Source organism: Capricornis sumatraensis, chromosome 13 (assembly GCF_032405125.1).
Source record: "Capricornis sumatraensis isolate serow.1 chromosome 13, serow.2, whole genome shotgun sequence".
Classification (NCBI taxonomy): Eukaryota; Metazoa; Chordata; class Mammalia; order Artiodactyla; family Bovidae; genus Capricornis; species Capricornis sumatraensis.
In genome coordinates, this window is record NC_091081.1 from 30280492 (window position 1) to 30307175 (window position 26684).

General features: G+C 39.5%; 1 protein-coding gene across 1 annotated transcript in view; it reads right to left on the reverse strand.

The window, feature by feature from the left end:
• Positions 1–26684, reverse strand: part of SOBP (sine oculis binding protein homolog) — a 147468-nt gene that overhangs the window by 97788 nt on the left and 22996 nt on the right. The window contains exon 4 of the mRNA XM_068985550.1: positions 4868–5019. Coding sequence (XP_068841651.1) covers positions 4868–5019 — 152 coding nt within the window. The remainder of the gene's footprint in view (positions 1–4867; positions 5020–26684) is intronic.

Sequence of the window (26684 nt, forward strand, 5' to 3'; positions counted from 1 at the left end):
TCCCATATTTCAAAATACTAGAGAACAAGAAAACAGGTGGGTTTGTTATTCTTTCTCCCAAAGCTTCCTGAGGACACCTTTGTTTGCTGTAACTGAAAAGGAACTAACTCAGCCTCTGGCCTGTGGGTTAAAGTCCTGGGAGGCAGCGGCCACTCTATAGGCAGGCGGTGGGCAGGCTTGCAGCACAGTTCGAAGACAATGCAGAACCAAAGCAGATATTCACCAGGCCAGAGTGCAGGTATATAGTCATAGAGTCTCAACCCCATAAAAACATTGGCACCAAAAAGAATGGCACCCCATAAAAAAACTGTGAATCTACAGGAAGAAATCGTGCTCCCTAAGAATTCTCGTCAATCAAGAATATTTGCAAACAACTGGCAAAAGCAAGTCCATGGCCTAAGCTTCAGGCAACTGGGACATTAATTACAGGTAATTTAATGTCTTTCCCTAAACCTTCATGAATGATAGCCATTTTGCAAATTAAATCTTGCAGGTGTTTAAATGAAAAAAAGGAGACAGGTTAATCACTAGATTAACAAGGCAATTGTTACACATTTCTTCTGCACTACTAGGTTCTATAGTGAGGTCTGAAACTGAGAATCTTCCCCAGGATATATTCAAGTTTAATAAACAGCCTAACAGTCTAAACAAAATGTAACTCCAAATACTATGATGATACATGCTGTGTATCCAACGATACAGCTTGAAAGTAAAGGAAATGCTTATTATACAATATTCTCCTCATTGAATATTTGTTATTATTACCATGATTGTTATGAAGATCTTATTGATATCATCTGCAAATGTTGTTTCTATCTATATAACCTTTTTGTTTTTAATTCATCTTTATCTCTTTTTTTTTGTTTTGTTTTGTTTTTTTTTTTTGTTTGCTTCATCTTTATCTCTTATCTACATAGATATTTTCTCACTATAGTCTGTGGAAGAACAGCAATGTTGTGATACTGAAGATGTATTTCCATCTATTCTTATCTCAAGTTACAGAAAAATTAGAACAAAGAAGCAAAACTTTGGTGCTATTAGGAATTTGTGTCTATTACTAAAGTATCAGTGAGACCACTATAAATTTGGTATCTGAACGAGGAAAGAAAACCTTTACATTGCCTGTGTTAGCCGTTTGTTTTGAATTTTGATTTCTTGCTTGATTTCTAGACATCAGTTTAGACAACAGGATATTTCCCATGCAGAAGGAAAAAGATCAAACACAGGATATTTGGAAATGACTACTATTTGTGGTCTTGTTTGTTACTCTTGTTTTAAGTGGGATAATGGTTATAAGGCATCACTCCCTTAGGAAAGAATATTTTTAAGTGTCTGTTATTGTGCAAAGTAAAACTGGTATTAGTTGGACTAAACACTTCAGCATCTCTTACAAAACCACTAAGGAGTCTGCAACTTTCCAACTCCTAGGCAAAACACTAGGCTAGAAATGTTCTCAAGTTCTTCTCTACTTGTGGCCTCAAGAAGGGGCTGGGAAAAGCATGAGCTATTAGTTCCCTGAAAAGTCTGCAGTGCATCAAGTAATGAAATTGACATCCCATTGTTCGGCTGATGCCCACAGACTACAAAAGTACTTGTCTTACCCATTGTCTCAAACACTTTGGAGTCAGCAGTCGAGCCTGTTGGGGATAAGGATTCTATGAAATATGATTATGAATCAACACCATACACTTCCTAGAGCCAACATCCTGAAATGTGTAAGCTGGTAGTTGGGCTCCTTAAATGAATACAGCTGTGACTCACAGTTCTAGCAGAAGCATTCCGAAGAAAGCCTACATACTTACAGCAATCCAAATTACTCTTCAAATTGAATTTTAAATTGGTTTAAAATTATAAGCTACATGCCACAAAGGGTTAACTTGGCTTCCTTCCATCCCCCCCTTACTTCACAGCACCAGGGTTTGGAAGACAGGGATGTGTCATTCTTAACCTATTCCATCAAACAAACCCAGAGACCCCAGGAGAAAGAAGGTTTGAGAAGCAAATGAAATTTAAAGAGCCAATTTTCAGCGGGCCTTCATTCTGAGAGTTGGGCTATTTTTGTCCTTGTTTTTTAGCAGAAAATCAGTTCCTGCCTTTATACCCAAGCATTTGTGAAGAGGATGGCAGGGGAAGCACAGGCACAGCTGTCCAATTTACATTCACAAATGCAGGTGTTGCTCAGACACAAAACAGAGGTCAGCTGAATACTGCTCCTAATTAGCTACCTTTTCTACCAGGATTTTTCTTTGTAAAGTTATGCATGCAATTTGGGTTCAACTTAGAGACCATTTTTAGATCCCAGCATGCTATCTACCAAGAAGTGGGCTGTCATTATAAAGCATAATTTACAACATAGTTAATTTTACATGTTTTTTTAGATTGTACATTATACCTAAGGCAAAATTCTGTTCTGCATACACATTATTCACTGTTTTCCATCCACTTCCCAGTATTTAAAAGTGTAGAATTTAGCCAGAAAATCTTTTATGTAGGAATGGGAGGAATTCTGCCCTCTAAGATTAAGCAGTCCACAATTTTAATAATGAGGACTAAAGACTTTGTTAAATGATACAAGAACAGAAGTAGCTATTTGCTATTGTCTTCAGTGAGGAACACCCTGGGGTTTAGTACAGCAGTTCTTAGAAATGGCAGGATGGAGACTGGTATCTAATACAATCCATTAGGAAACCCAAGCCCTAAATGAAATGACCACAAAATCCTATCAGTTAACAGAAATGCAGCAGCTGTACATGTTTATTGTAATACAATAGGATATTGTTGCAGAGATAACACTCTTGAAATTAAAAAAAAAAAAAGAATCCAGCATGCGATGTGACCAATTTATTTCTCTATCTGAAAAACGAGACCGTCCAGTGCGGCAGAGGTTTGGAATACATAAATAAGCATGAAGATTGCAGAGAAGACAGGTATTGTATGTACACTAATGGGCTGGGGGGTCAGCCCTCAAAGTCACTGGCTAAACTTCAAGTCACTGCCACTCCCAGGTTTTACAGGATATTCAAAGAACTACCCCAATAACTACTTGCAGGAAGTGAAAAGTCTTTCTCCCTTTGCTGATTTTACATACTAAGTATTCCAAATACTCTTATCTTGGCTCCCAGTTATCCATTTTTCAAAACTGTATGCTATGGAATTTTAAATTCAGTTTGACCTTAAACTTTATAATTATAAATATGTATATGCTGTATATATGATATGTATTATACATATATATTTTATGGACTTTTTTTTTTTCAAATTGAATCAGATGCCTTTTATCAAAGGCTTAAAAAGTTGGATCACTGCGCAAAGTGCAACATGTATTACCAGGACTGTGACAAATTTATCTTGCTTGATTTTATTCACTACAGGCAGTCCATCAAGATTCAGACCCATAACCCTTTGGAATCATAGAAAGACAAAACCCCTGTTCTATAGCCATCTTCTGGGATGGAATGCAAAGTATTTTGTTGTGGTAAGTACGGCTTTGAAGATGAAAGCTCTGGGCCCACTCTTGTGATTGTTACCCCAGTGCTCAGCATTCAAAACGGGAGCCCCAGGGTCTCAGAGATCATTTTAATCCCCAAATATTAAAACAAAACGTGTCTCCCATGCGTTGTTCCAACCACCCTCCTCTAAAGCCTCACCAGCCCCTCCCATGAGGCCCCTCCCAAGGGAAAGTGAACTGTTGACTGTCCCAAAAGAATTCCAATTTCCTTACTTGTCTCCCTGTTCCAGTGAAGATTATGAGACTAATTCTTAGAGACTGCTACTAAAATTCCACCTCGCTGAATTCTGCAGCCTAATTCTTTTGGCATTATGTTTTTTGGCTGAATGATGTGACCCAAATTTGAAGGAGATAATTTGCTGCAACAGTGCTTCTTGCAATGCAGTGAGCCCCAAATTAGCATTTCAGGATTGCAAATATCAGACTTAAAAAAACAGTAACTGTTTGCCTCAAAGAAGGACAGATTTTGATATTGTATAATGGAAATGGTTAGCAAAATGTGGACGATTTTATGAATTAAGGAAGATTTGCAGATCAATGGAAAATCATCATGAACTAGCAATTGACTTCAATTATTAGTGGCAGAATGCAATAGCGGTTCTTAAAAGATTAGGAAATTAACTGAGTGTGTATGTTGATTGTACAAACATCATGCATTCCATTTCCCATCAATGGTGGCTAAAGCTATTCTAAAAGGACACTTTCAGATCTGAGATGTCTTAAGGCAAAACAAAAAAAGAAACCATAACCATGGCTGTTCCTGTGTTCACCCACCATGCTTCTCACAAACACTTCGCTGTGTGAGCAAGGTTGGTTCATATATTCATTATTTCATCTTCTCTCAATATCAATCAATTTTAATGTAAGGTGTCAAGAAAAACTTGACTTTTTCCCGATTAGAATTTGTGGGTCGGATTTTGGAAAGAGCCAGAGCAACATTCGCCTTGCAAACAAGTATAAAGCTGAGCGGACTAAAAGCTTTCTGGCCATGCTTCTGTGGCTAGTTCTTCGGCCTTGATAGGAAATTCCTACCACTTCTCTTTCATAGACCCTCGTCTAGTACTCCACTGCCAGAGAGACACTGTCACTTAGGATACCGGCTGCGACCACTGTGTCTTCATCAGATTCATTCACCCTCTCAGAATTCAAACACCAAGACAAGAGAAATTGAAGGACAGGTTACACATTAGAAGGGGGCTCCTTAATCCAGAAGGTTAAGTATGACAGAGAAAGAGAACAGACAAAACAGAAAGAATCAAAAAGTACGGGGTGCGCAGTGAGTTCAGCTAGAAGCTAAGAGGCGCATGCGCACGGGGTGGTGAGGCCTGCATGGGCCGCCTCTCTCTACGGTGCTCTTACCTTATTTCTCTTGAAGTAGGCTCGTCGGCAGGCGGCAAAGCACTTCTCGCTGCAGAAGCTTTTCACCTCACTTCCCATACTCAGGGAATAGCGCTTGATTCCCACTTTCTGGCACCAGGCACACATTATTTGTACATTTGACACATCATCTTCTATAATAAAAGTATAAGAAAAATGTTCATATCAGAAGCAAACATCCCTTCAAACTTAGACACACCCTGAACCTCAGAGATTTACTTGAGGTCTGATCTTAATTTCAGTACCTCACCACTTTCTGACCTAGGAAAATAGCCAGCTCTTGGTGGAAAGACTTAGTGCTTTTCTCCCTCTCGTTTTTCTTTCTTTCTTTCTTTCTTTTTTTTTTTTTTTTGGTTGGCTCCTATGTTTCCAAAAGACATCATTTATTTAAAAACCAAAGCATGACTGCAGAGCCATGAGGGTCCCAGGGCTTCTTATCCTGGTACAAATGCTTATTCTGCCTGGTTAAACCAGGCTCTGTACTAATGAAGCTTGGAAAGTGACTCCTTTCTTCAAGGGTACTGCTGACAGCCTACAAGATCCATATTGCGTGGGCTGCCCAGTGCTAACCGATAAAAGTGATGTCCCCATGTGAATTGGGACAGTCAGGAGCCAGGCTCAATCTTTCTGTGTTCCCAATTACTGTTACATGAAAGGGGGTGTTTGTTGACTCTTGCAATATAACGATTTCTGGGTGATAGGGTCAGTCAAAGAAAGGAGAGGTGTGAGTGGCCAGGTTCTCCTGAAGGCAGGCAGTATCCCAGCTCACTGGGCAGTCTGCTATGATACAGCCTTCCCTAACCGCCATCCTTGGGGAGGCACAGTACTGATTCAAATTCCCCTCCAGGTGATGTGGTTCATGGTCCTTGGATGGAGGAATGGTAATGGGGAGTGTCAGCCATGAGGCCTGAGGTCACTCAGCTGCCCAGATCATTCTCAGCCAGACTGGTGGTCCTAGTAGCTTCTGTAGCACCTGGTACCCATGTCGAGGGAACACTTAGAATAATGTTAGGTGGTAGACAGATATTTTCAATATTTAAACTACTGTATTTCTTGTCCTTTGTAAGAGAAAAAAAAAACAAATTTAACTAGCACAACAAGCCCAGAGTATCACAAATATATTGCTTAAGACAAACAAAGGCTTTTAAAGTGAGTCAGTTAATAAAATATATTGAGTAAATCATAGTCCAGGTGGTAAGATGGTGTAACAAAATGTGATGGTGATATTCAAATGACTGGAGTCAGGGAAACACGGGTATTTACACAGAAAATAGACGATTTCTTAGTGGAAATCTAAGAAATATTTCCTTGCTACCTCCTAGGGGGCTCTCACTGTATCTTACGTTTCCATGGTCATCCCAATTGACCGTGTGTGTGTGTGTGTGTGTGTGTGTGTGTATGACTGATTGCCTACCTCTTCCTCCTTTATGGATTTTTTTTTTCGTACTAACCCAAACTCATGCTCCAGACATGGGTGGCAATCATAAAATCCCCAACAAGCTCTGGTATAGTGTTGTCTGATTTCCGAATAAAATCCCCCAAAGACTAATTGCTAAGCAAGGCCTGGTTCATGAGTTGTTGACATATTCATGGTTCATAGAGCCTGTCATGCAATCATTCCATTTCCAGGGGAAAAGATTTGGTTTGAGGCAGTACGGTCATCAGCCTGCAAAATTAGAAGCAAACTAATTTGTAGTGCAGTGATATGGCTTTTTTCCCCCACCAAGTGTCATCACTCAAAACTCTGTGTAGCATTTTGTTTACCTTAATGGAATAAGTATTGTCATTTTAATGATCATTTTTATTTCACAAATTACATGTTGTAATTGATTGTTAATTATCAAATGAGACACTATAAAAAAAGAACCTCTGATGTTAATCAAACATTTTTGATAAAATAACTTCCTTTAAATGGAGTCATAACATGAATTCAAATGTCATGCAATGACTGTATTTAATAATGTATTCTATTCAAAGCAAGATTTATTTATATTTTGTATGATTAATAATATGGCACCTGTCTACAGATATTTTACATGGTATGAAAAATTAACAAGACTCTATAATTTCCCTTAGAGTATGGTGGAGTTTTTAAAATTAGATTAGCAATAGTATATGTAGAAAATAATCATCTATCATTACTAAACTAACTAGTACTAATATTTTAAATTTTATTTTAATAGAAACTAATAGTTTCTATTTTTCCAGTTAGCTACTTGAAAATCTTAAATTCCTGAAAAAAAGATGATACAGCAGAATTCTCACAAATGATCCGTTGGCCAAAAGGTTGATTCTGGTGAAATCTGTAAGGAAAAAAAGATATTATGGGGGAAATTATTTGCCCTCAAAGTTCAATGAGGAGACCCCACTTCCCCAGGAGCCACTTTAGAACATGCCTTAGGTTTCCCCTTGCGGTGTCTTCCTTTAAATAGTCTGATTTGGAGGGATGTGGGGGTAGTAAGTGTTTTAGTCCTAGATCTTTAACTATCACAGACTAAAAGCGAGATGACAGAGGAGCAAAGCTATGAGAAGGCTGGGCAGCTGGCCTGAATCCTGGCCTGACCTGAAGGAATGATGCCCAGGGCAAAAAGGCCACTCACAGGTCTGTCTCATATTTTACTCCATCATCACCACACAGTCCTACTTGTCTTTTTTAAAGGAGAGGCAAGGATAGTTTTTTACAATAGAGCTAACACATAAAAAGGATAATTTTAAAGCAGATTATTTTTATAAATAATTTGTACTACAAAGTAACGATATGAGAAAATGAGACAAAAGAAATTGTGCACTTTTGTATCTGGCAGTTGGAAAACTCTTAGAATGGTACTTAGCATCTGTCTTGTTAAATAATTCAGTATTCTCTTTCGTTTTTCATAAAATTGTGTTTCATAAAGGCAAACCCTTTGGAAAACTGTCATCAGATATCTCCTGTTCTGTCACCAAACTGTTATCAACAGCTAATGCTCCAAAGAAGAGTCAGATAAAGGGATTATTCCAAAAGTTCATGAAAACATGTTCAGATATCTCAGATGTTCTAGTCTTAATAAAAGTCATTTTTATTAATATATTTAAGAAATAAGAAAGAACTTTGGTTATTAAAATTAATATTGTCAGCTAAAACTTAGCGGAAAATTCTGCCACCACACATGAGATGGTACCCCATCTTAAACAGCATGTCTGTATCCCTAGCAAATGAGCTTTTCTTAAGTACTTAAAGCCAAAATGCATGCATGCATGCTAAGTTGCTTTAGTCATGTTTGATTCTTTGTGACCCTGTGGATTGTAGCCCACCAGACACCTCTGACCATGGGATTCTCCAGGCAAGAATATTGGACCCCATGTCCTCCTCTAGGGGATCTTCCCGACCCAGGGATTGAACCCAGGTCTCCTGAGTCTCCTGCATTGGCAGGTGGGTTCTTTACCACTAGCATCACCTGGGAAACACTAAAGCCAAAAGAATTGGTTCATTTTAACAAGCACATCTTTTTCTAAAAATCTGAAACCCAGGAATTGTGTGCATGCTTTACACTGGCAAAACAGAAGGCCCCAGACCTTTAGTTTTTTGAATCTTATCTGATTTAAAATTTTTTAATTTTAAAAATATTTCTTTAAACTAGGAAAACCTGATCTCTTATATGTAGACTAAAATCTGGGCCATTAGAGACAAGATTACCTCAAAGAAAATTCTTGTAACAGATTTTTCCTTATAGACATTATTAGCCTGTGTATTTTTCATAATGAACAATGCAGCAACAAATGCAAAATGCTTACAGCTTTAAATCACATTCCCATAGTGAATAGTTTATATAACATGATAAATCCTTCATATGATAATATCATATAAATATGCATCAGTCAAAATAGGCATGTTTCAATTAATCATGAAAAATTTGTACCACCTCTTTAGGATTTAATTAAGCAAAATGTTTAGGGCACATTCTTTCCAATCTAATGTTCAAAGAGCTATAGAACATTATTCTACTCTATATACCAGAAGGAGAAATCTAAATTAATTACTCTGAGATAAAATCAAAATTGTATTTATTTATCACAAGGCAGAGAAGTATGAAGTCAAGCATTTCTGAAATGCCTTGCTGAAGTTGAAAAATTGCTTACCTGGGGACTTAAAAATAAGGATGGCCTTGGTCAATGCCATTCTAGAGGCATTTTAATTGGTTATGAACATGCATACTAGCTTACCTGACCAGAACACAAAGCAAATCAGCAGGGCCGTAATGGACCCCAAGTGATTCACCACCCTTTTGTAACTTTCATGGGAATCTAAGACTGAGAAAACAAATCTAAAAGTATCTGCTGGTGCTGTTTCTCTCCTCCAACAGTTCCTAGAATGCATATGTCCAGATAATCATTTCAAGACTTGAATTATGTTTGAAACAAGCTGGAAGACAGCTTGAAGTGATTCGTATGTGTTTTCCACACTATGAAATGAAAGCACAGGTAACATTCAAACTATTTGTTGGAGAAGTTACACTTAAGAACAGAATAAATACATGGCCTGGAAAGCAGGCAAGAAACTAAGATTAAAGTTTGCTTTCTTTGAAGCCCTTCTTGGAATAACTGAATTTCAAAAACCTTAAGGCAGTCTAATTTAAAAGTCTCTACAGTCCTATAGAAGCTCCTGTACAATTCCTTGTGTTCTAGAAATAAAAATAAGGGAGACTAGGAGAAAATCTGGACCACTGAACCAAAAGGAAGATAATTATGGCTAGTAATTATTTCATATTTAATAGGTGCCAGGCACAGTGCAAAGTTCTTTAAATCCATCATTTAATCTTAATCACAGCTACCACCACCCAGGCAGGTAGGTACCAACAGTATCCCCCTTATGCAGATGTGGAAAGTGAGGTTTAGAAGCCAAGTAATTTGCTTCAAATCATACAGTCAATACATACCAAAGCCAAGATGAAAACCGGGGCATCTGACTCCAGGGCCCAAGCTCTTGATTACTACACCTTGGAGACCACAGTCTTTCTAAATGGGTGAGATTATATACCATCCACACAGACATCCCTCCAAGAAAAAGACTAAAAGCTGCCACAGATTCTGCTACTTGCACAGCACACTGCTCCATAACACACTAATAGACAAAATGGAATCAGAAAGGTCAAAATGTCTTTGAGAAGACAGCTGAAGTGTTGCTCAATCAATATTTGTTGGTTGATTTTTTTAAGAAACAAGTTAAAGGCCCACAGTGCAAGCCTATGCTTCTTTATGACTATGAGATGTGGATTTGCTGCAAACATTCTGTCTGCACCCTCAAGGGCCACTTTAACATTAAATGATGAGACAGAACCAATATACCTGGGTCTCAGGAAGCAGTCATTCTACTCACAGCTTTTTCTTTTGTAAGGATGGGGATTAGGAGCAGGACATGGATAAGACTGACTTTCCATGTGAGTGAAGTAAGGAACCACTTATATATGTGTAACTTTGAAGATTCCAATAAGAATATTCTAGCTTCAAAAATGATCCTCACCTACTCACAGAAATCCAATTCTACCATTACGGAGTAATTTTCTGGGCTAAATATTTCTTCTATTCCATTAAAACATAAATTCCCTGAGAACAGTAAGGCTCAATACATATTTGTCTGTAATGATTTATGCTTTAAAGTGAGTGATTCTTTCAGAAGAACAAGTTTTCACAGAGAGTGGAGAAAAGGGCTAAGAACAGAGCTCCATGAGAAAAAAGGAGGGCAGAGATGGGAGAAGCTAAGGGCACAAGAAGCCCCTGCTCACTACTTGGCTAATGTTTAGCCCTGGGCATATAGGCAGAGCTAGCTGAGGACCAGCAAGTGAAGGCAGAGTGGCCAAAAGCCTGCCGTCTGATCATACTGCAGCATGATGTCAAATATTTTCAGAATGACTCTTAGATGTGAATTGAAAGCACAGGAGAAGCTGACGGAGGTGGGAAGAATGGCATATAGCTCGGGATCTCCAGAAAAGAAAAGCAACAGGCAGATCCACTTATTACAGCTCAAGGGGGGGCCGGTTTTTAAGCGAATGAGGTAACAGATACCTACTCCTTTGCAAACTTAAGTCGCTATTATTTGAAAGACAGTATGATAAAGTGTGGAGAGAGGGAGACTGAGAACACAGGGGAAAATACTATTACTGCCCCTTCCAGCTGTGTGACGTGGGCAAGTCACTCAAGGAATAGTAATGCCCACCTTAACTCTAGCTGTGGTGAGGATCAAATGAGAGAAAGTAGGCACATTCCCCATGTAAATGAGACTTCCTTAAAATTACTGGCAATTAGAGCCATAAGCTGGAGAATCCCAAGGGCAGAGGAGCCTGGCGGGCTACAGTCCATGTGGTTGCAGGGAGTTGGACACGACTGAGCAACTAAGCACAGCACAGCACAGAGCCATAAGCAAAGGGTAGGTGACAGCTGTATGCAGTCTGGGAGGCCCAATGAGTAGGTACCAGCCCCTTCAATCACATCCCTCCCACCCAGTGGATGATATCTATAGACCCAATATCTGAATACAAAGAACAACCCAGTAATTGGTTAAATTTCATTAACTCAGACCATTTAAGAATAAAGCCATTAGGTTTAATAAAAGCTTCAGTTACACTTATTCTTTTAAAAAATTAGTTAAATTAATAGTTGACAAGGTATTGCCAAATATGTCACTGTACTGCTAGATATTCTGTAATTAATAGATGGGAATTATTTGTAATTATTACATCAACTATCCATACATGGGTGGCTCTTTCTACACACTTGAGCAGTTTGCTCTTTTAAAAAGTATATAGTAACAACTGAAAATGTCTGCCACCTTGGTAACTGAACTATCAAAAATTGCCAAAGAATAGAGTCTGAATTAATAAAATTTTATTACACTTAATTCTCATTAAAAGGAGAGATGCAATTAAATGATAGTGGTTCCATATAATTATGATTTTTTATAGTACCTAAAATAACTCCCATTTTTCTTTTGGAAGTAGAATTATCTGAAGTGATTTCAAGATTTAAAATAGTCCACATCCCTTCAAATAGGGTAGCTGTTGTTTAGTCGCTAAGCAGTGTCCGACTCTTTTGCAACCCTATGATCTTGTAGACTGCCAGGCTCCTCTGTCCATGGGATTCTCAGGCAGGAAGACTGGGGTGGGTTGCCATTTCCTTCTCCAAGAGATCTTCCCAACCCTGGGATTGAACCTGTGTCTTCTGCATTGGCAGACGGTTTCTTTACCACTGAGTCACCTGGGAAGCCCAAATATAGTACTTAACTCCAAAATAAAATCTAAATTGCTATACATAAACTAAAATTTGGTTCCAGTATATAAAAGGAAGGGCTTTTCTGGTGTGGAAGGGCTTTTCTGGACTGCTGTGGTACAGTCCATAGGGTTGCAAAGAGCTGGACACAACTGAAGCAACTTAGCACACACACATATAAAAGGAATGAGCATATTATACAAACTATATAATATGTATACAAAGCATTATATACATATTATACAGAATGACAGGGAAAAGATGGAATCATAGAAGCATATATGATAACATAAATAAATAGCTAGCCAATGGGAATTTGCCGTATGACTCAGGGAACTCTGATTGGGGCTCTGTAATAACCTAGAGGGTTAGGAACAGGTGGGAGGTAGGAGGGAGATTCAAGAGGGAGGGGACATATGTACACCCATAGTTACTTCATGTTGATGTATGACAGAAATCAAACCAATATTGTAAAGCATTCAACTGATTAAAAATAAATAAATATTAACAAGAACTATACAAAAGATTTTTTAAGTTTTCTAAAATATGTAGAAAGTACAAAAAGTTAAAAACTAATAAAATTAATTTTAAATTTTCTAATGGAACTTTTCTAGCTAATTTAAAATTATTTATATATATATATATATGACACATAAACATACATATTTGTCAAAGATATGGCTCCAGAATGAATTAAACACTTACATCCAGGTGCAGGTCCCTGCACTAGGTTACTGGTCAAGAATGCTGAGTTGAACAGGACATGACCCTTCTCCCAAGAGAACAGACCCAAGAAGTCTGTGCCTCATAGTCTAAAACAGGAGAATGTGGGAAGAGAGGGTTCAGAAGCCTGTTAAAGCCCAGAGAACACAGCTTGTGAGTCGGGCCTTGAAAGGGGAGAAAGTTCAAGAGCAGGAGGTGCAGGACAGAGGACCAGCAGGAGCCAGGGAGTGGCAGACATGCTCAAGGACTGGGAGAAGCCCTGTGGCCCCTCAGCTTCCACAGCTGTATGAAGAGAGAAGCCAGAGATGAGACTGGGACTGCTGGGGCCTGCATGAAGGGTCCCTTAAATATCATCTTGCTCTGGGGTGGCAGGGGCTCCTCCTCCTTCCACAGGTAATAAGGAGCTCCCAACTGTTTCTTAAAGGACATGACAGGATCAGAGATGTGCTGAGAAACGTGACTCCAGCCAGGAGGACCAGAATTCAGAAAGGCTGGACTCTCATTCCACATCTTTAGAAACAGGCAACAGGAGAGCAGGCACCATGACCCATTCATCTTTGCGTGTTCGGTAACTAGTACATATCAATGCTTAGAGTATGTTGAATGAATGCATAAAAGCATGGATGGACGGATGGATGGATGGATGGATGGAGGCAGAGGAAAGGAGATGAAGTTCTGAATCTATATAGTAACAGTACAAATGAAAAGGAATGGATAGACTTAAGAGACTTCAACAATCACGAAAATGTAGGAATGTAACTCACCCAAATTCAGAGAATTCATCTCCCTGTGTCTCTAGTCAAAGCATATCAGAGGAAAATCCAAAGAGTTCTTTGTGAAAACTGACTCTGTAGTCAAATTCAAAGTGAATTTGCTTTACTTCCAGTGTCTCTTCCTTACTCATTTTCCCAACATTTGAAGAAAGAAAGTATTAAGAGGAGAGATCCCGTAAAGTCCCAAAGTAGTCATTCCCTCTTGCATACCACGCTAAACTTGAATTCTTTAACCTGACACTGAGCACACGTGCCTGCAGCAGCTTAACGTTAACTTAAATACTTTCACTGATTAGCCAGTGAAGGGACATTTTCTAAGTCTCTTCGAAAACCTCACCTCCACTTTTCAGTACTCACTGTAGAAAGTCTGTCTTTCCTATGTACTCACCCTAAGAAGGGGGAATAAGAAAGGAAGAGGGTAGAACTTAAGAGGTAAACAAAAAACAACAAAAACCAGAATTCTCGATGCAACATTTCCTAAAATACACCCCACAGAACACTAATACCATGGGATACTTAGAGTGGTGTTATTTAAAACAAAAAAACTGCCACGGTCAAATATGTATGGGAAGCATTGGGCCAAACAAAGCTAAACAACAAGCTCTTTACTGTAAGACTTCTGGGTTCTACCAATGTGTCATTAGGAATCTTCAAGAGGGAGATAAAAGAGTGTGCTGTATTTCACAAATGTGACCACAGACAGGTGTTTTCAGAGAGAATCCACAAGACTGGATTTCCAAGGACATCTGCCTGAGATGTTCTGCAGTCCTGCCCTGTAATAGTGCTGAAGCATGAGCGCTTCTGTGTGGGTCATTAATTATCAGGAAGGTTTCTTCTCTTCTGCCCAGAATTTGGATCCCCATTGCTAGCAGCTCTGTCTCCACTGAGCAAAAGGACAAGGCCAGCAGCCATGGGGCCAGTGCTAGGTGTGCTAAGACATCCACTAGTCCTCAATAAACACCAGCAGTCTGAACAAAGACACCCATGGTCCACTAAGTCCTGTGGTGTCTGCTCCATGCATCATATACAGAGAAGGCGACCCTTTCTACTATAAAGTCCTACAGAGAAAATGGCAGACATCAATAATAAGGAAATGGGAGAGCAACGCCGCTCCTAACAGACTGAATAATTCAGGTTCACTGAATTCACTAGTTCAGGTAGTTGCCATGGACAAGAAACGCGGTGAAAATCTTGTCCCCCATCCCTGAGTCCTGGATTTGACCCTCTGTCCAACCTCAGGTGCTCTGGGACGATTCTGCTGCAGTGATGGGTTTGCTCTCCTCTGGACCTCTCTCTCTTCTACATGGCTCAAGTCCAGGCACCAAGTCTCAGCATCTAGCCAACAGATGCACATGATTAGGGACAAGGGAGCAAGGTTAAAAAGTGTGCACCAGCACATTGATCACTTCTGGAAAAGCAATCCCAAGCCCCTGCTCTACACAGAGGGGTATCATCTCCAAAGAAAGACAAATAGCAGCATATTAGGACGAAAGGGCCAAACTGCTTTATATAGGACTTCAGAATAAGAAAAGTATTCCCATTACCCATTATTTATCCGAAGGGCTCATTTCTCCTTCTGAAATCTGGCTGTCCCACTAATTATACTTAATGGGCCTCACAGTGCTTGACAAATCTCCCCAGAGGGGAAACCTTCATTGTAGATAAAGGATTCATTTATTTACTCAACTTTGTGTCAGACACTCTAATAGGGTCTGAAAATACACTGGCAAACAAGACAGACTCAATCCCAGTCCTCAAGGAGCTTCCCATGGCTGCCCCTAGCATAAAATGCCAACAAGCAGTAGAAAAGGACTGTGGGAAAAGCAAGCCTGCTCCCCAGGGCTCTCTGTCACCACCCAGGGGTAACAGAAGTCAGGCATTCTTGGTGACCACAGAGGGGGTATCGGCAGCCCCAGTGTGGCTGTGCAGCACACCGTGTTCCACCTCTCGGCATTCCAGGTAGTTCAACCAGGCAGAGTAACCTGCTGCAGCTACCATCCTAGGGGAGAGGAACCGACAGCCTAGAGACCGGGGGCCAGAGGGCCATGCAGGGAGGGTAAAGCCTTCGCATCATGCACTGCTGTCATCTCAGCCCCTCCCCTTCCCTCCATGACCTGAACTGCAAGTTCAGCAGACTAAAGAGTGGCAAGAACGTTCACTGAACTAAATTTGTCGAAAGAACCAAGATGAACCTGCCGGAACACTGTCAAAACGATAATTTACTTTCCTCTTCACCTGCCCATCTTTTAAATATTCGTTTAGATTTCTTGAATGAGAATAATGAGTGATTGCGGGGCTCTCTGAAGGGGCCCCATGCCAATCCCTGTTTGGAAATATGATGAGCCCTCACGTGCCAAAACAGCCCGGCAATGGGGAAGGCAGAGGGTCACACCCACTGTAACGCTGCAGAGTCCTCTCTTCTCTCTGCATACTCCCGTTGGGCCATATCATCTACGCACTCCTCTGACTCCCGCTACCATCCATAAGATCAAGATTTTCGAACTGATAGTGTTACTACTCAGTTTATATCCAACTGCTTCCCAGCGTCTTAACCTGTCACATCCAAAGCTACATAGACACCCCTCCCATTACCTGCCCCTTCAACCTTCCCATAACTTGTTTCCCATCTCAGTTCCTGGCCATCCATGCAGTTACCTGCGAGCAGAAATCTGGTTATCTTTCCTGCCCCTTCCCTCCCTTTCACCTCCTATATTCTGATTAATTATCAGGTCCTCCTAAATATTTTTTACAGTATACCTATTCATTCATTCAGTTACTATTTACGCAGTCTAATTACGTACCAGGCACTGTCCTAGGCTATACAACACCCATCACCGTGGAGTTTACTGCTGTCCTTTCCAAAGAAGCCACCAACACCTCTCGCCCATACTACAGGTGGCTTCCCACTTCACTCCCATCTAGCTCATTCCCTCCACTGTGGGAATGAGGAATTCCTCTGAAGCAAATCTGATTAACTGCTTTCACCTGCCCCATACCCTTCGGTGGCATCCACTGCCCTCAAGAAGTCAAACTGTCCCGTGGCTCCCATGCCCAGGACAGCCTCTCGGCTTGTCTACTCTCTGGGCTGCGCCTCCTTCTGTTTACCTTGAGGTGCTCTCTCCTCTGAACCTTTCCATGTGCTGCTTCCTCCCTCACATACAACCTCAAATCCTTGGCCGATTTGTATCTTATCTTAAATCTCCTCCTATGGAAGCTCTTCCTGCCCCCAAATCTGATCAGATACCAAAGCACTCTGGACTTGATCATCATCAGACCTGATTGAGTTGTCTTTTTTTTTAATGTCTGTCCTTTCCACCAAACTGTGAGCCAGTTAAGACAGAGACTGTATCTGTCTTGTCCACTAGAAGGAAATGTCTGACTTTGGGCATCAGCAAAGGAGAAGAAAAGGCAGAATCCTTACTAGATGCACTTTGTGTAGTTGGATGTCCAGAGTCGGGGCAGGAGGTGGGAGAGGAAACCAAGAACACCCTCTTTGCTAACCACTCAGAACAAAGTTGCCTTAGAAGGAAACACCAGTGAAAAGCCCCCAAACAGAATGCAATCGTTATTTCCACTCTCCTTGGCCAAGTCCATGAACTAAGTCTTCTCAATTTAACAGAAACTTTGAGAAGTCAGCATGGAGAATGTCCCTAGAATAACAAGAGTTACCAACTTAACCTCCACTCCTCTCTCTTAACCAAACTTTATTTTTACCTTCAAATAATTAATTTCAAACACTTTAGTCAAGTCTTAATTAATTCCAGAAACACCCTCTACAAGCAAGGGCAAGGATAGCTGATGTTTCCTCTTATTTCCTATTAACATCTTAGCATCTTGGTGACCTGGGGCAGGGTGTTCTAAAATCTTAGCTTGGTCATACTCCTCAAAAGAGTTTATAAAATGCCAAGAAAAGTTCCAGGCTGCCGCAGGTATCACAGAGATGAGTGATTTAGAATCCATGTTTAGATGGTGTCCTTAATTCTGCCATGAAAGCAACTTGGTGACCTTAAGAAGCTCATTTAGCCTCTCTAGCCTGCTTTTCCTCATCTGTAAAAGAGGAAATTTCCATAGATGATCTCCTAGGTTCCTTCTAACTAAAAATCTAGGATTCTAAATTTCTCAAAACAACAAGATCCATTTAAAGGAGTGCAGCCAGGGGATAATCTTTTTCCTTTCATTTCCTTTCTTGAACCCCTCATGTAATTTTTTTTCTCCTTCCGTATGACCACCACTGTTGTCCCTTGCCCTTATAGAAGAGGCTTAGAAAATTCTTTGGCTGATGGGACAATTTTAGAAGTGGACCTTTCTAAGCTCTCCAATATTTGTGCCACCACAAATCTGGTACCCTTTTTTAAATTCTTTATTACATTTTCATGTTTCACTTTAAAGAGATAAACATGAATAAAATTCTGACTTTTTATATTATTTTCCATTAATTTCTGATCTTTCAGTGTGAACTTCCACACACGTAGTATTTTGTCCTGAGTCTTCCCGGAAAACAGAACCTGAGACAAAGATTTGCATGCATGTGGTTTACTGGGCATGTGATTCCAGGAAGACTAGGGGACAAGGGAAGTGAACCTGGGGAGGACAAAGAGCCAAAGTAACAGTGTAATACTAAGCTAGCCACTATTAAAGGAAACTGGTATTCAGTCCTAGAGAACATGCTTTGGAGTGTGAAATAAATTTCAGAACTCTTTGAAGTGAAAAAGTGAAAATGTTAGCTGCTAAGTCATGTCAGACTCTGTGATCCCATGGACTGTAGCCCACCTGGCTCCTCTGTCCATAGAATTCTCCAGGCAAGAATACTGGAGTAGGTTGCCATGCTCTCCTCCAGGGGGTCTTCCCAACTCAGGGACTGAACCCAGATATCCTGCATTGCAGGCAGATTCTTTACCATCTGAGCCACCAAGGAACCAGGGGGGCAAAAGGAGAAAGACTTTATCCATCACATCTCATGTCCCATTGACCTAGTGTGTCAATCCCTCTATATTTCTGGTTTGCACTTGTGGATGTGCTGCCAAAATGATTTACATGAAGCCCATGCTGCCATGTCGGGGAAGTCCAAAGGCAAGAAACTAGAAACATATGCCAGAAGCATGAGGCAAGGCCCTTTCAGAATGCACATGTCTAAGCCGTCAAAGTACCACAAGAGTCACTGTGGGACCAACAGGAGCTGGAGTGGTACACAAGAGGTGTCCCACACACAGAGTCGCCATCACTGCAGGGCCTGGTTTCTAATTCTTGTGTGGGATTGTCATGTGCGTTGTCGGATATTTAGCTGCATCCCTGGCCTCTACTCACTCACACCAGTACCATCCCCTCTACCAGCTGTGACAACAAAAAAGATCTCCATATACTGCCTGATGTCCTCTTGGGGGGCGGGGCATGCAAATTTACCCCCTGATAAGAACCATACTGCTCTAGATTAATGTGTATCCTACTTTTTTGTCACTCATTCAGTGACCCTTCATTTCTCTCTACTTTCAGTTCAGTTCAGTTCAGTTCAGTTGCTCAGTCATGTTCGACTCTTTGCGACCCCATGAATCGCACGCAGCACGCCAGGCCTCCCTGTCCATCACCAACTCCCAGATTCACTCAGACTCATGTCCATCGAGTTAGTGATGCCATCCAGCCATCTCATCCTCTGTCGTCCCCTTCTCCTCCTGCCCCCAATCCCTCCCAGCATCAGAGTATTTTCCAATGAGTCAATTCTTCGCATGAGGTGGCCAAAGTACTGGAGTTTCAGCTTTAGCATCATTCCCAGGGCTGATCTCCTTCAGAACGGACTGGTTGGATCTCCTTGCAGTCCAAGGGACTCTCAAGAGTCTTCTCCAACACCACCGTTCAAACACATCAATTCTTTGGCGCTCAGCTTTCTTCACAGTCCAACTCGCACATCCATACATGACCACTGGAAAACCATAGCCTTGACTACATGGACCTTTGTTGGCAAAGTAATGTCTCTGCTTTTCAATATGCTATCTACCACATCAAAAGCAGCTCTCAAGTAGATCACTTTGAGAGATATTAATGTCTCATGCCTGTAACTTAATTTTTAGGCTTCACCATGATATAATTCATGTAAATAGATGATAATTCCTTAATAATAAGGAATGATGGGATTTTAAATACTCAATTTGAGAAAGCTATGAACAGACTAGACAAAGGATAAAAATGTTAAAGCTACATTCTAGGGCTTAGTTGATGAAATCAAGAGAGGAAGGAGCTAATTTTTTTTTTTTATCTAGGTTTCTAAGTCAAGGACTCAAGATTTTTTGAGACAAGAGTTTTTCAGTCTGAATTTTGTACATGTCATATACACACAATTTCACACTTAACTTCAAGGCCCACACTCATCCACACAGGCCCATCCAAGGAATCCCTAGGAGACAATGTTAACTACTGTTGCTGAGCATTTAATTTTTAGATATTATGAATAAATGCTACTATAAAGGTTCTTTCAAATGCTTTTGGCTCAATATATATATACACTGTGGTACTGGAGAAGACTCTAGAGAGTCCCATGGACTGCAAGGAAATCAAACCAGTCAATCCTAAAGGAAATAAACCCTGAATATTTATTGGAAAGACTGATGCTGAAGCTAAAGGTCCAATACTTTGGCCACCTGATTTGAAGAGCCGACTCATTGGAAAAACCCTGATGCTGGGAAACATTGAAGGCAAGAGGAGAAGAGGGCGACAGAGGATGAGACGGTTAGATAGCATCACTGACTTAACAGACATGAATTTTAGCAAACTCCATGAGATAGTAGAGGGCAGAGGAGCCTGGTGTGTTATAGTCCAAGGAGTTGCAGAGTTGGACATAACTTAGCGACTGGACAATATATATATATACACACACACACACACATTTATGTTGAGTATATATCTAGGATGGAATTATTGGATAATGGGATATGTGTATGTTCAGCATTGGATTTCCCAGGTGGCTCAGTGATAAAGAATCTGCCTGCCAATTCAGAAGCCATAGGAGATGTAGGTTGGATCCCTGGGTTAGGAAGAACCCCTGAAGGAGGAAAATGGCAACCCACTCCAGTATTCTTGCCTGGAAAATCCCATGGACGGGGGAGTCTGGTGGGCTATACAGTCCACGGGTTCACAAAGACTCAGACACAACTGAGCAACTGAGCACAAACACACACGTTCAGCATTAACAGATGCTGGCAATCAGCTTTCAAGAGTGGTTACACTGGTTTATACTCCCACCAGCAATGTACAAGCATTCCAGTTGCTCTGTGTTCTCCAACACCGGGTATGTCAATTTTTTTTTCATTTTTGCTATTCTAGTGTTTGTATACTTGTATCTCACTGGGATTTTAAATTTTATTTTCCTAATGACTAATAATACTTTGGCCACCTCATGTGAAGAGCTGACTCATTGGAAAAGACTCTGATGCTGGGAGGGATTGGGGGCAGGAGGAGAAGGAGATGACAGAGGATGAGATGGCTGGATGGCATCACTGACTTGATGGACATGAATCTGGGTGAACTCCAGGAGTTGGTGATGGACAGGGAGGCCTGGCATGCTGCAATTCATGGGGTCGCAAAGAGTTGGACATGACTGAGTGACTGAACTGAACTGAATGAGACTGAACAACTTTTAATATGTTTATAGGCCACTGGGATATTTTCTTTAATGAAGTGCCTGTTTATATTTTTTGCTCATTTTGCTATTGGGATGTCTTCTTCTTTATTTCCAGGGGTTCTTTATGTATTGTGAATGAGTCCTTTGTGGAACATATATTACAAACATGATTTCCCACTTTGATTTGCCACTTCATTTTTTGAAAGATATCTTTTAATCAACAGAAATTCTTAACTTTAACAGTGTCTATCTAATCAACTTTTTTCTTTATGGTTAATGCCTATAGTATATAGTTTAAGAAGTACTGGTCTACTAAAGATCATAAATATATTCTCTGAGGTTTTCTTCTACAAGCTCTAATGGTCTACCTGTCACATTTAGATCTACGGCTAGAACTGATTTTTGTGAATGGTGTGAAGAATCAACATACATTTTTTAGCATTAGAACTTTTATTGAGAAGAATATTCTTTCCTCACTGTTTTACAGTCATTTTTGTTCTTACAGACTGAATGTGTCCCTCCAAAATTCATGTTGAAGCTCTAAGTCCCAAGGTGATGCTGTGTTTTGAGAATTAAGTAGGGTTAGATGAGGTCATGAGGGTAGAACCTTGGTCTGATGGGACTATTGCCCTTATAAAAAGAGACACAAGAGAGCGTGCCATCTCTTTCTGCCATGTGAGGATACAGGGAAAAGGCAACCTCCTGCAACTCACAGAGAGAGTTCTTACCAGATGTTAACCCTGATGACTTTGCTCTGGACTTCCATTCTTCACAATTGTGAGAAAATTAATGTTGCTTATTTAAGCAATGCAGCCTATGATATTTTATTATAGAAACCCAAGCTGACTAATACTTTTGTCATAAATAATCAATCTAGGTTATTTTCTGGATTCTATTGCAATGGCTTATATGTATATCTTTATATCATTATCTCTTGTCTTTTTAAAAAATTCAACAGAAATCATTTATTATTGTTCATGGTTTCTGTGGATTAGGTATTTGAGAGTGATTTGGAGCAATTCTGACTCAGGATTGCTCATGAGATTACAATCAAATGTCTTTGGGGGCTACAGTCACCTGAAGACTTGACTTAGACAGGGGGATCCTGTGGTTCTAAGGTGGTTCAGACCCAGGGCTGGCAAGTCAGTGCTGGCTACTGGTAGGAGGCCTCAGTTCCTGCCTATGTGGGTCCTCCTCACAGGACTGCTTAAGTCTCTTCATGCTCCCCACAGAATGAATAATGTGAGAGAATTATGCAGAAACTACAATAACCTTTTATGATAGCCTTAGAAGTTGGTCACACAGACTATCCCTGATTCAATGTAGGAAGACACCACCAGGAGACTATGATTTGGGGGTCATTTTGGAAGCTGGCTACCATAATTTCATAAAGTCCAAAAATAAGCAAAAATAAGCTATATTACTTAGGGAGACATACTAAGTTGTTTCAACTATAGAAGAAAGGAAAGGAATAATTACCACAAAAGTAGTTACCCTATGGAGGACAGAAGGTTTGAGTACATAAGGATCACTATTTGTAAAAGAATGCATATATGTTTTATGCACTTTTACAAAATTTATATATTTCATAATTGCAAGGAGAGGTTCTATAAAACATTAAACCAAAAGAGAACTGACATGAAACAAAAAGTGCTCTTACCTCTTTTATATCTCAAATATGGATCAATAAATTCTAAAGGATAATTTTAAATATGGTTGAAAGAAGAATAACAACAACAGCAACAATTAACACTAATAATATTAATTAATTATTATTCTAGTCATAATAAATATTGAGATCTGACAGTATAAGTCTTCTAATTTTGCTTTTATTCTTCAAGATAGTTTTGGTTACTCATACCCCTTTGCATCTCCATGCATATTTTAGAAATAGCTTTTTAATTTCCACAACATTTTATGATGAAATTTTTATCAGAACTGAATTAAATATATCAATCAATTTAGGAAAAATCTGCCTTTTTAGAATATTTAGTCTCCACTTCTTAAACATGGAGTGTCCCTTCACTGATTTAGGTTTTCTCTGTGTTTATAGTTTATATGTTTATAGTTCTTTGTGTAGCAATCCTGCACACATTTCATGAGGTTTTCTTCCCCCTTGGTATTTGATGGTTTGATGCTATTTTAAATGGTATTGTTAAGGTTTTTTTTTTGTGTGTGTGTGGCTGAAATATATAGATATAATGGATTTAGGGGTACTGATTTGTTTAGCACTAATCAAGAGATGGGAATACCAGACCACCTGACCTGCCTCTTGAGAAACCTATATGCAGGTCAGGAAGCAACAGTTAGAACTGGACATGGAACAACAGACTGGTTCCAAATAGGAAAAGGTGTATGTCAAGACTGTATATTGTCTCCCTGCTTATTTAATTTATATGCAGAGTACATCATGAGAAACGCTGGGCTGGAAGAAACATAAGCTGGAATCAAGATTGCAGGGAGAAATATCAATAACCTCAGATATGCAGATGACACCACCCTTATGGCAGAAAGTGAAGAGGAACTAAAAAGCCTCTTGATGAAAGTGAAAGAGGAGAGTGAAAAAGTTGGCTTAAAGCTCAACATTCAGAAAACGAAGATCATGGCATCTGGTCCCATCACTTCATGGCAAATAGATGGGGAAACAGTGGAAACAGTGTCAGACTTTATTTTGGGGGGCTCCAAAATCACTGCAGATGGTGACTGCAGCCATGAAATTAAAAGACGCTTACTCCTTGAAATAAAAGTTATGACCAACCTAGATACCATATTCAAAAGCAGAGATATTACTTTGCCAACTAAGGTCCATCTAGTCATGGCTATGGTTTTTCCAGTAGTCATGTATGGATGTGAGAGTTGGACTGTGAAGAAGGCTGAGCACCGAAGAATTGATGCTTTTGAACTGTGGTGTTGGAGAAGACTCTTGAGAGTCCCTTGGACTGCAAGGAGATCCAACCAGTCCATTCTGAAGGAGATCAGCTCTGGGATTTCTTTGGAAGGAATGATGCTAAAGCTGAAATTCCAGTACTTTGGCCACTTCATACGAAGAGTTGACTCATTGGAAAAGACTCTGATGCTGGGAGGGATTAGGGGCAGGAGGAAAAGGGGACAACAGAGGATGAGATGGCTGGATGGCATCACCGACTCAATGAACATGAGTTTGAGTGAACTCAGGAAGTTGGTAATGGACAGGGAGGCCTGGCATGCTGCAGTTCATGGGGTCACAAAGAGTCGGACACGACTGAGTGACTGAACTGAACGGAACTGATTCATTATAATAGTTTACCTGTTCACTGTTGAGGGACAGAGGTTCTAAAGAAAATAGCATTTCTACCTTTAAAATCTTATATTTTTTGCTTCTTTTTCTTGTTTTCTTACATTTTTGATGAATTCTAGTACAAAATTGAATAGAAATGGTGATACTGGTTATCTTTATCTGATTTTGGACTTCAAGATAAAAGCTTTCAATATTTCACCATTATGTACGATGTTAGCAGTAGGTTTTTGTGGATATTGCTTGTCACATTATGGAAGTTCCATTCTATTCCTACTTTTATAAGAGTTTTTATTATTGTGTTAAATTTTTATCAACTTTTAAATTTCTGCATTTTTTGAGAATATTCTATGAGCTTTATTTTTTGTTCTGTCAATTAGTTAATTATATTAACTATTTTTACAATTTAAATCAATCTTGCATTCCTAGAAAAAATTATTTAGTCATGACACATTATCCTACTGTTTATATCACTGACTTTGATTTGCTATGATTTTCTTCAGGATTTTTGAATCATTGTTCATGATAAACAATTTTCCCATGTTAATGTAAACTAATTACATTAAATTATCATTTTTATTTCTAATGCCTTTGTCATGTGATAAGATCAAGGTCATGCTGGCATCACAAAATGATTTCTATTTCTCTAAGAGAGTTTCTCTAAGTTTGTTTTTATTTTTTCCTTAAATGGTAGAATTTAACATTGAATCTATCTGGGTCTAGAATGTCCTTTGTAAAATGATTTAATTATTTAATTTCCTTACTACTCAGGAAATATAGAATTACTCAGGTTTTCTTTTAATTCTTGTGCCTGTTTTGGTAAATTATATTTGACATATTGTGACTTCTCTTTGTCAGAAATTTTGGAAAATATTTCTAGTGATCACAACTTATGTATAACATCAAAATGATTAGATTTAATAACATATGAGTGATATTAATCTTCTTATTTACTCATATTTAACACTTTCTGGCACTTTTTCTCAATTTTATTTTATTTTTATTAATTTTTATTGGAGTATAGTTGATATACAATGTTGTGTTATTTTCTTCTGTACAGCACGTTCAATCAGTTATACATATATCCACTCTTTTTTAGATTATTTTCCCAAACAGGTCATTAAAGAGCGTTAAGCAGAGTTCCCTGTGCCATACATAGGTTCTTATTAGTTATCTATTTTATATATAGTAGTGTGTATATATCAATCCCAGTCTTCCAGTTTATCCCTCCTTCCTACCTTTCCCCCTTGGTAACCATAAGTTTATTTTCTGCATTTATTTATGACTCTTTCAAAGTAAAAATTAACAATCATTGAAAGTTGCCCTAAATAGCATAAATCTTCCATCAGACTTTCAGCTGCTGTAACTATACACATACATAACTGGCTTTAAATATCTTCAATTAATTAACAAATATATATTGTGGCATGTTAAAATAGACCCTTTCAAATCATAAAATCATCTAGGCAATTCACTATATAAGTCACAAAGCCAAGATTTTAAAAATATAGGGAAATTACAGATTACTTAAATTAACTACATCATTTTTCAGATAAGGAAACTGAGGCTCAGAGACGCTAAGTGGCTTATCCAAGGTTATACAACCCATCAATGGCAGAGCTGGCATTAACAATCCAGGTCTCTCCTGGTTCTTGCTCTGGCAGTTTCTCCACCACATCATGCTAGCATTCAAACTACACATCCTATTTGGCATTAAGAATGACTGAACAGCACTCTAGAGCCGGAGAGCCGTGACTACTAAAGCCTGTATGCCCAAAGCCTGTTGCTCCACAAGAGAAGCCACCTCAGTGAGGAGCCTCTGTGCACTGCAATGAAGAGTAGCCGCCACTCACCTCAACTAGAGAAAGCCTGCGTGTAGCAAGGAAGACCCAGCACAGTCAACGATCAATTCGCAAAACAACAAAACAAAAGAATGACTGAACATGTTGAAATTTGAAATAACTTTTCAAGACCCCTTGATTACATTTAAAAGATAAAACAGGACCCATGTCATAGTAGTTAACATTTTAAAGCTTCATTTTGTGTCTTTTTCATCACTTTGAATTTTCAGTGACTATCTTCTAGCCTACATTAGGTTTCAGATGCCACTTCTCCTTGTACAAACACAACAGCTCCCGAGAATCCGCCTGTAGACTTCCTACTACTCCACTTTAACTGCCC